Source organism: Pituophis catenifer, unplaced genomic scaffold (genome assembly GCF_029215685.1).
Source record: "Pituophis catenifer annectens isolate HBS135680 unplaced genomic scaffold, rPitCat1.0.hap2 SCAF_15, whole genome shotgun sequence".
Classification (NCBI taxonomy): Eukaryota; Metazoa; Chordata; class Lepidosauria; order Squamata; family Colubridae; genus Pituophis; species Pituophis catenifer.
Window position 1 is genome coordinate 7,294,551 of NW_027256895.1, and position 11,285 is coordinate 7,305,835.

The 11,285-nt window shown below is 42.5% G+C and overlaps 1 protein-coding gene across 1 annotated transcript in view; it reads left to right on the top strand.

Moving 5' to 3' along the window:
- Nucleotides 1-2,762, top strand: part of LOC139325000 (vomeronasal type-2 receptor 26-like) — an 11,491-nt gene extending 8,729 nt beyond the window's left edge. The window contains exon 6 of the mRNA XM_070954787.1: nucleotides 1,864-2,762. Within this exon, the coding sequence (XP_070810888.1) occupies nucleotides 1,864-2,762 (899 nt within the window). The remainder of the gene's footprint in view (nucleotides 1-1,863) is intronic.
- Nucleotides 2,763-11,285: the final 8,523 nt, after the last annotated feature.

Genomic DNA, 11,285 nt, shown 5'->3' on the forward strand with positions numbered 1-11,285 from the left:
TCTATCCATTGAGCCATAGATCCTCTAACATGATCTATAACTATTTATATGTTTTTCATATTTTCAAATTGTTTGCATTAGTTTGGCTGTTCACGGAAACAAAATATTAAAATAAACTCAGGAAATATTAAGCATTTTTTAAAAACAAAATTACCTTGATGTCTCTTACATCTTCTTTTCACAAAACACATATGAATATATCATTGAAGTATATGGGCATTGTAGTTAAAATTTAAATCAATAATAGTGTAAAGTTCAAGAAAAAGGCTTTTGCTTGACTCAGGTCACTTAGGTGAAAATCCATGAAGACATTTTTTTTTTCATTTGAGCTGCCATCTTCTAGACCTTCTCTTTCATAAAACTTGAATGTGAGAGAAAAGAAACGAAGATTTGTCAGACAGAGGAAAATTTGTGAATAGACCAGATATTCTACTTCAAAGGGACATACAGTAGAACCCTGGATATTTACAGAACCAAGTAACATTTTTTTACACAGAACACAAAAGGATCACAAAGACCACAATAAAGTACCAGGATCTGACTTATATGTCTTTCTTATCTTGACAGAAAACGTAGGTGACAGTATTTGCTTAAAGACCCCACATTTTATTCAAATAAAAAGACTGATCACTCCTTACTTTATTCCTTTAGTATGTTCTATAGCAGCGGTGTCAAACTCGATTTCATTGAGGGCCGCATCAGGGTTGTGCTTGACCTCGGGGGGCTGGGGTGGGCGTGGCCAGAGTGGATGGCCTCCTGCAACCTTCTGCCAGTAAAAACAGAGCTCAGGAGGGCTGCACGCAGTCCTCACAAGCTCTGTTTTCACTGGCAGAGGCACCATGGGCTGGTCCTTCACTGCATCCAGGGTGGGCCTGTGGGCCAGATCTAAGCATCTCATGGGGCAGGATCCAGGCCCCAGGCCTTGAGTTTGACACCCCTGTTCTATAGGAAAGAGAAAAGTTAAAAGAATTTAAATGAATGAAAGTGCTTTGCTCCTCAGAGTCAGTACTTCTGCTTGTCACTGAAGTCTTATATCCATCATCACATTTTTTTTCTTCGTATTTTGGGGGGAAATGAGAAAAGTTCAAATATTCGATATTAAAAAAAACTTGAAAATTTAAGAAAGGATGGCTTATCAAGGAATAATTAATCTTCTCATTGTTCTTTCTTTCATAATCAGCCCTGAATAATACAATTGAGGAAAAACTGCATTTTAGAATAGAATAGAATAGAATTCTTTATTGGCCAGATGTGATTGGACACACAAGGAATTTGTCTTGGTGCATAAGCTCTTGGTGTACATAAAAGAAAAGATAGATTCATCAAGAATCAAAAGGTGCAACACTTAATGATAGTCATAGGGAAACAATAAATATAAATCTTAAGGATACCAGCAACAAGGTTACAGTCATACAGTCCTAAGTGGAAGGAGATGGGTGATAGGAACAATGAGAAGGTTAATAGTAATGCAGACTTAGTAACTAGTTTGACAGTGTTGAGGGATTTATTTGTTTAGCAGAGTGATGGCATTCGGGAAAAACCTGTCCTTGTGTCTAGTTGTTCTGGGATGCAGTGCTCTATAGTGTCGTTTTGAGGGTAGGAGTTGAAACAGTTTATGTCCAGGATGCGAGGGGTCTGTAAATGTTTTCACAGCCCCCTGTTTGACTCGTGCAGTATACAGGTCCTCAATGGAAGGCAGGTTGGTAGTAATTGTTTTTTCTGCTTTCTGTTTTCATAGAAACATGACCATACTGGTGACCAGTGGAAAAAATTAAAAATGAATAACAGTTGTCACACATTCAAAAGTAATTATAAGAAATATGAAATACATGGATGTTGAATTCCTTGTCTTTTTTTCCTCAGATATGGAAGATTGTTTTGAATGTTCAGAAGATCATTATCCAAATAAGGAAAAAAAAGGATGCATCCTGAAATTGGTGTTGTTTCTAACCTTGGAAGAAACCTTAGGAATTGGTTTAGTCTCAGCAGCTCTTTCTTTCTTCTTCTTGACATCTTGGGTTCTTGGAACTTTTATTAAGCACAGGGATACTCCCATTGTCAGAGCCAACAATCGGTCCCTCACCTACACCCTCCTTGTGTCTCTTCTGCTCTGTTTTCTCTCCTCTTTGTTCTTCCTCAGTCAGCCTGGCAAAGTGACTTGCCTTCTCCGACAATCAGCTTTTGGCATCACTTTCTCAGTGGCCATTTCTAGTGTACTGGCCAAAACTATCACCGTGGTTGTGGCTTTCATGGCCACTAAACCAGGATCTCAGATGAGGAAATGGGTGGGGAAAAGATTGGCTTTTTGTACTGTCCTTTTCTGTTCTCTCTTCCAGGTATGTATTTGTATTCTTTGGTTGTCAACATCTCCCCCATTCCCTGAGTTGGACATGCATTCAGAGCTCAAGGAAATGATTTTACAGTGCAATGAGGGGTCAGCTTTCTTCTTCTACTGTGTCTTGGGCTACATGGGTATCTTGGCCATCGCCAGCTTTATTGTAGCTTTTCTTGCCCGTAAATTGCCTGACAGCTTTAATGAAGCCAAGTTCATCACCTTCAGCATGTTGGCTTTTTGCAGTGTGTGGATCTCCTTCTTTCCAGCCTATCTGAGCACAAAAGGAAAAGCCATGGTAGCTGTGGAGGTCTTCTCCATCTTGTCCTCAAGTGCTGCATTACTGGGATGCATATTCCTGCCAAAGTGCTACATCATTGTTTTGCGGCCACAGCTCAACCACCGGAAGCAACTCATAAAGAAGAATTAGTGTACCGCGTGTTCTTTCTCAGTAGGAGAAATTGCTCTCTAAAAAGAATAAAAAGACTGCTTGACCAGTAGAGAAAACATATAAGTTTTTCTTTCTGTCACAGAAAATTTGTTGAGTATTATTCTTATTATAAGATTAATAAGGAAGTAGTTGTTTTGACTGCCCCAAATACCCTTTCCATTTCATCAGGTCCAATGGCATCAATGTTCTCAGATAACAGGTTAAATCTGTTTTCCAAACATCATGCATTATCTTTGGACTCGAACTGAGAACAAATCTGATCCATCAGGAATTGCTCCTCTGCAAAGTCCTGAAGATGATAATCTGAGCTCTGCTTTCTGAGGAGGGACTGGATGATCTTGAACATGATTAGGGGACTGGAGGCTAAAACATATGAAGAACGGTTGCAGGAACTGGGTATGTCTAGTTTAATGAAGAGAAGGACTAGGGAGGTTATTGGGCAATACTACTACATAGATGCAATAAGTGGAGATAAATATTGGTTTTTTACCGCTCTTACCTTAAGACCTTAGAGTAGGTCTTAATCAGAGCTCTGACCTGTGGTTGGTCAGATTCATTCTTTTCCTCCAGCAGCACTCTAGGCATCACTTTACCTCACTCTCAGCTCCTCCATTAACCATGGCGAGTGTCAAGGCTCATGGGGCAGAAGAGGGAACATTGCTAGGGTCCTGTCCAGGTTGTCAGGGATTCTCTGATTCCAGATTGCAGTCAGTGTAACATAAGGTGGTCTATCTGTCATCAAGGGAAGACTATTTGAATAGGTCCAGCATTTACAAGAAGAGTCCTCCATTCTTCTACTCACAATAAAATACCTTATGCCACCAGACCCCAAATTTTGGGCTTAGACAACTTTAGAACTATGCCAACTTCAGTCTGACCTAAGCATAGTACATAAAATTATCTGCCACAATGCCCTACCTGTCAATGACTACTTCAGCTTCCACCACAACAATACACAAGCAAATAATAGATACAAACTCAAGGTAAACCATTCCAAACTCGATTGCAGAAAATACGACTTCAGTAACAGAGTGGTCAATGCCTGGAACGCACTACCTGACTCTGTAGTTTCTTCCCCAAACCCCCAAAACTTTAACCTTAAACTGTCTACTGTTGACCTCACCCCATTCCTAAGAGGTCTGTAAAGGGGCGTGCATAAGTGCACCAGCGTGCCTACCGTCCCTGCCCTAATATTCCTTTTTACTTACCCTTTTCATGTATTCAAATTATGTTTATTCTTTTATCTGTTGTCTTATATATGCTTGACAAAATAAATAAATAAATAAATAAATAAATAAATAAATAAATAAATAAATAAATAAATATTTTATTTATTTAATAAAGAATATTAAAGAGAGGGGCAATTGACAGATTACATTGTCATTGGTCACACAAGAAGATCATATCTGGAGTGTGACACAGTCTTGACTTGGGCATGGATAGGCCCATAGCTGTCATGATGGCCAGGAACTCCTTCGCTGTTTCCAAGATCAAACAGCAATGCCAAGCAGATTGAAGTCCCTCAGGACCTGGGGAACTCCACTGCCAAGACTGAGATGGCCTCCAGGAGCAGGACATTTGCTATGTAGCAGGGATACTAGAATGGGTTTTATTGTGTTCATCTTGAGCTGAATGCCACTGGCATCATCTTGATGTTCTTCCTCTAGTATTTCATATGCTTTTGCTGTCTGAATGTTGACCTGCTGGATGGAACAGAAATGTACAGTCACTATCAACTTCCTGTTTTTGCTCAGAAGAGCAAGCAAAATTAGTCAGTGTGGACTTCGGGCACAGTAACACACAGCAGTGTCAGCAGCTAATAGGGAGTTCGACTGAAGGGAAAACTCATCTTGGAGTTGTCTGAAGAAATGGTGATGCAGCGTTGAAGAGAAGGTGAAAAAGCCTTGCTCCCATCATGGGGAAGATTCTGGCAATCCATTCTAAGCTGTGTCCTGGAGGCTGATGGACCCAGTCCCAGCCATACTTAAAGTCAGTGATGGAGGCACCAGTAACTTTACAGAGCAAATTGAGATTTTGCCCTGGTCTTACAGTTTCAGGCCCTGATGATACAAGTTGCACCTCAGTGCCTGCCACATGACCACAGAGACATCTTCAGACAGCGCTGGCTCTTCGGCTTTATTTGAGCACCGCCCCCTAGAGTCGGGAACGACTAGCACATATGTGTGAGGGGAACCTTTACCTTTACCTTTACCTACACCATCTGGCTCACCTAAGTGACTCTGGGCTGTTTTCCCTATGTAATAAAACCATATAAAAACATGACTAAAAAACATAGCTTAAAATGGATTAACAACAAGTTAAATCTTACATGGAAAAATACATCAATTTAAAACTTGAAGGGAAGGAAGTTAACAGGACAGCAGGAGTATCCTTTGACCACCAAGCATCCCCAGAGCTGCAACATACTTTTAGAGTAACCAGGACGATTAGCGGGCTGGAGGCTAAAACATACAAAGAACAGTTGCAGGAACTGGGCATGGCTAATCTAGTGAAGAGAAGGACCAAGAGAGACAGGATAGCAGTCTTCCAATATTTGTGGGGCTGCCCCAGAGAGGAGGGGGTCAAGCCATTTTCCAAAGCACCTGAAGTCCAGACAAAGAATAATGGATGGAAACTGAACAAGGAGAGATTCAACCTAGAAATAAGGAGAAATTTTCTGACAGTGAGAACTATCAACCAACGGAACAGAAGTTGCCTTCAGAAGTTGTGGAACTTCATCACTGGAAGCTCTCAAGAAGAGACTGAACTGCCATCTGTCAAAAAAGGTGTAAGGTCTGCTTGGATGGGGGGTTGGACTAGATGACCCACAAGGTCCCTTCCAACTCTCTTAATCTATTAATCTTCCCCCATGCTCATTGTCAAAGCCAGACTTTAACACACTTTCAGAAAACTGTAAGAATGGAATCTTGCCTCAGTTCTGGAGGTAAGATATTCCATAAAATGGGAGGAAAGGCCCTCTTCTTAGATCCCACCAGTCAAAACTCCTTATTCAACTGATACCGAGCTCGACTGGGTGAGATGTGTTGATGCAATTGGGACTTTAAAGGTGATAACTGACACCTTGAATTGGACTCAGAAAAAAATGTGAGTGTTTCACTGGATATAGAAGATGGTAGATTTTGGCATGGCTATCAGAGAAGAAAAAAAACAGCATATGTGGTGGACATGTCCCAAAGCAAAAAAAATACTGGAAGAAAATACACACATGGTTGGAAACTATGACAAAACAACACATAAATTTGAAAACTGAGAATTCTTGCTGGGCATGCTCCCAGGAAACTATAATAAGGGTAACACATACTTAATTTTACATATCCTAACAGCAGCCAGGACTGTATATGCACAATACAGGAAAAATCCACAAACCTCTATAGATGATGATATAATCAAAAAAATTCTGGAATGTGCAGAAATGGATAGCTAAAAATCAAAGGAAAAGAAGACTCGGAATATTTTATAACATGGGAACTATTCTACAAATAGTTAATTGACAGATACTGAGGTTAGAACAGTGGATTTATGTGAAATATGGACTACATGAGAAAGAAAAACTGATGAGTAAATATTTTGATGGTTATATAATCAATACTATAGTGGAAAATAGTATACTTTTCAATAATGATTGATATTATCGCATATATGTTTATGTATATATCAGGGGTGGGTTCTAACATTTTTTACTACTGGTTTTGTGGGCGTGGCTTATTTTGTGGCCGTGGTTTGATGGTCATGTGACAATTCTTTAGGATTTAGCAGAGGTACTGGTCTACCAGGCTTTTAACTGCATGCAGAGTTGTACCGGTCTACCCATTTGTTCTTGGAGCGTTCCGGTCTACCCATTTGTTTTTGGAGGCACCGGTCTACCCATTTGTTTTTCAAGCGCACTGGTCTACCACCATACTGCCTTTTAACACTGATCAGCTGTAGGACAGCCCTTTGAAGCCCCGCGACAAAAGTTGAAACAGGTTTTTTTTCCTTCTAGCCGATCGGCTGGGATTCAGGAGGCAGCGAATAGATTGGGGAAGGAACCAAATAAAAGGTAAGAATAATGCAGGGTGCGGGAGGGCCAGCTCCCGAACAAAGAGAACCGGTTCGGTGATGTCATATCGTCACCGCTACTGGCTCGGCCGAACTGGGCCAAACCAGGAGGAACCCACCACTGATATATATGATTATAATGATTATGATGATGTTTATATGTTAACACTTCGGACACCTAGAAAACACACTGTAAAACATAGAAATGGAATATGTGATATAAAACATTAAAAAAATATTTAACAGAAAAACAGCAAGAAATTCATAGTATATTTTTAAATGAATTTCCTCCAGTTTGACATGTACAGTACAATTTGAAGAAAAAACTCTAGAAGGAAGGGGAAGTAGAAAAGGGGAAGGAGAGGAGGAAAGAAGAAAGTAGAAGAGGATAGAAGAAGGGAGGTAAGGGAAAGAAAAGAGAAGGAGAAGAAGGATTGTTGTAAAATAAGGGAGATGGAATGGTAGAAGAGCAACCCTGAGTATACTCAAATTTTTTAGGATGAAGAATGAACTAATATGATAGTTAAAATAGAATAAATATGATTAACAATGAATAAGAGACTGAAAATTTAAGACATGTTTATGAGAAATAAAATAAAGAAAATTTTCAAAAAAAAAAAAAAGAAAAAAAAACCTCTATTATTATTTATTATTATTATTATTTATTAAATTTTTATACCGCCCCCTCTCCCGAAGGACTTGGGGCGGTGAACAGCCAGAATTAAAAACACACAATACAAATATTAAAATACATTAAAACAAAATTAAATTATCTTAGGCTTCTCCAATTTAAAACCCCGTTACCCATAAAATTCACCCAATTAAAATTTTTTAACCCAGCCCGGCTTGCTGAAATAAAAAAGTCTTCAGGGCCCGGTGGAAGGTCCGGAGGTCCGGGATTAGTCGTATCCCTGGGGGTAGCTCATTCCAGAGGGCGGGTGCCCCCACAGAGAAGGCTCTTCCCCAGGGGGTCGCCAGCCAACATTGCCTGACAGACGGCACCCTGAGGAGGCCCTCTCTGTGGGAGCGTGTTGGCCGGTGGGAGGTTATCGGAGGCAGAAGGTGGTCTCGTAAATAGCTGGGTCCTAAGCCATGGAGCGCTTTGAAGATGAGAACCAACACCTTGAAGCGCACTCGGAAGACCACCGGAAGCCAATGCAGCTCGCGCAGGAGAGGTGTCACGTGGGAGCGCCATTTCGCCCCCATAAGTACCCGCGCGGCCGCATTCTGCACCAGTTGGAGCCTCCGAGTGCTCCTCAAGGGGAGCCCCATGTAGAGAGCATTGCAGTAGTCGAGGCGGGAAGTAATGAGGGCATGAGTGACCGTGCATAGGGAGTCCCGATCCAGAAAGGGGTGCAACTGGCGTATCAGGCGAACCTGATAGAAAGCCCCCCTGGCCACGGCCGTCAAATGCTCTTCTAAAGACAGCCGTGCGTCCAGGAGGACACCCAAGTTACGCGCCCTCTCCGTGGGGGCCAATGTCTCGCCCCCAATAGTCAGCGATGGCACCAGCTGACTATATCGGGACGCCGGCAGCCACAGCCACTCAGTCTTGGAGGGATTGAGTCAGAGCCTGTTCCTCCCCATCCAGACCTGCACCGCCTCCAGGCACCGGGACATCACTTCAAGGGCATCGTTGGGGTGGTCTGGGGTGGAGATGTACAGCTGGGTGTCATCAGTGTACAGATGGCACTGCACCCCAAAACCACGGATGATCTCGCCCAGCGGCTTCACATAAATGTTGAACAGGAGAGGCGAGAGGACCGACCCCTGTGGCACCCCACAAACCAAGTGCCTTGAGGTCGACCTCCAGCCAACACAGACTGCGACCGGTCGGAGAGATAGGAGGAGAACCACCGTAAAACAGTGCCTCCCACTCCCAACCCCTCCAACCGGCGCAGCATGATACCATGGTCGATGGTATCAAAAGCCGCTGAGAGATCTAATAGGACCAGAACAGAGGAACAACCTCTGTCCCGAGCCCTCCAGAGATCATCAACCAACGCGACCAATGCCATTTCCATGCTGTACCCGGGCCTGAAGCCGGACTGGAACGGATCTAGATAGACGGTTTCATCCAGGTACTGCGGGAGCTGTCGCGCAACCACACTCTCAACAACCTTCGCCAAGAAGCAAAGGTTGGAAACTGGACGATAGTTTGCTAAAACAGCTGGGTCCAGAGAGGGCTTCTTGAGGAGGGGCCTCACCACCGCCTCTTTCAAAGTGGGAGGCAAGAACCCCTCACTCAAGGAAGCATTTATAATCCTCTGGAGCCAGCCTCGTGTAACCTCCCGGGTAGCCAGCACCAACCAGGAGGGACACGGGTCCAATAAACATGTGGTTGCGTTCAACCTCCCCAGCATCCTGTCCACGTCCTCGGGAGTCACAGGGTCAAACTCATCCCAGATAACCGTCTCAAGACAGACCTCGGACAACCCGCCTGTACCTACCCAGTCAGAGTCCAAGCCTTCCCGAATTTGAGCGACTTTATCATGCAGATAATGCGCAAAATCCTCAGCACGACCTTGCAAGGGGTCTTCCCGCACTCCCAGATGGAGAAGGGAGCGAGTCACCCTAAACAAGGCAGCTGGGCGATTTTCTGCCGACGCGATAAGAGCGGAAAAGTAATTACACTTCGCCGCCTTTATCGCCACTAAGTAGGTCCTGATATAAGACCTCACTAGTGTACGATCAGATTCGGAGCGACTGGCCCTCCAACTACTCTCTAGGCGTCTTTTCCGGCGTTTCATCCCCCTCAGCTCCTCGGAAAAACCAAGGAGCTGGGAAGATTCGGCGCCGGGTCAGAGGCCGCAAAGGCACGACCCGATCTAAAGCACCAGCGGCCGCCCTATCCCAGGCGGCCACCAGGTCTTCCGTCGAGTTGCGCGCCAGAGTCTCAGGAAATGGCCCAAGCTCCATTCGGAACCTCTAGAACAGCGGTTCTCAACCTGGGGGTCGCGACCCCTTTGGGGGTCGAACGGCCATTTCCCAAGGGTCGCCAAAGCCCTCTCTCGCCCCCCCCCGCCTTCACTCACCCTCTGCCTCTGCTGGATCGCCCGGTCGCCATTCGCTTACCCCGCCCACTCCCAATCTATTGCTGCTCCAGAGTCCCAGCTGATGGCTAGAGGGAAAAAAACTTTAAATTCTTGCCGCGGGGCTTCAAACAGCTAGCTGCAAAGAGATAAATTCCTGGAGCAAGTTTTTTTCCCCCTAGCTATACTGAAAAGAGAAAGCGAAAGCAGGGTCTTAGCTGCAACGTGACAAAATGAGGCAGAGAGGTTTCTTTTTCTTTTTCCTCACCAAAAAAGGTAGGTACAAAACTGCAAACAATGGGAAATTTAGGGCAAGAGGAGGTTCAAGATTTTAAAACACAAAAGAAAAAAAGCTCTATTTAACTAGGGAATTGTAATAATTGAGATACTATTAATTGTATATTGTGTTGAAAGCAGAAATGGTTAAGTTGTGGTTTGGAGGAATATATGGGGGAAATTATTTGGTTTATTATTATTGGTAAATATAATTAATTGATTTGTAAGAAATTGGATTGCATGGAAATAATTGGAATATTCATGTTCATATTGATAAATATACAAAAAAGATAGTTATATAACTAATTGATTTATATTAAAATGTTGAATTTGTATTAAACAACTGTATTACATAATTAACCAATGTGAGGATGGATATAAAAATAGATGACAATGCAAAGGGGTATAATATAGAATAGAAGGGAAAAATTGAATTTGATTAAGATTAGAGATGAGGATGAAGGGTAATATTGGTTTTTTAAAAAAATAGTTGAGGAATAAATATGGTAAAAAGGAAATATAGAAATTATAAATTTAATTGAAATGACTAAATACTGTGTTGGAAGAAATATCCTTCTGGGTTCTGCTCCAAGTGGGGAAAAAGACACTAGAAACATGGAGACTGTTTGGAAAGATGTTTTAATAGTGGACAGGATCACATGGCTTGATGGGGCCCATTGTGTTAGTTTCTGTTGCTATTGTGTTGCAAATGTCCTTTGACAAAGGATTGACTTTCTGCCTCTGGCCCATTAACAAAGGGTGGGGGGCAGGAAGGTGGGAGCTGCTTTGTCTGTAAAATATGCTTCTCCATTTCTCATCCAGGGAAATATAATATTCTGCCTTTTTAATATTTCCCAAAATATTTCATTCTTCTAGGAAAGGGGTGGCTGCTAACCTCCTACAACTGTTTAAATTTGTGGACCGGCCAAATACTCTGTTCAAAGAAAATACATTGTATGTTTGTATGTGTGTTTCTAATTATTGCTATTTATTCCTATTTGTTCTCTTTTATTCTTTAAAGTTTAACAATTCATTCTTTATCTTAATATCTTTATATTTGTTTGGGGTTGGCTTTCTTCCCTTTCATCTTTTTTATTGTACAGCAATCTTTCTCCTCAAACCTACCACCTTTGTC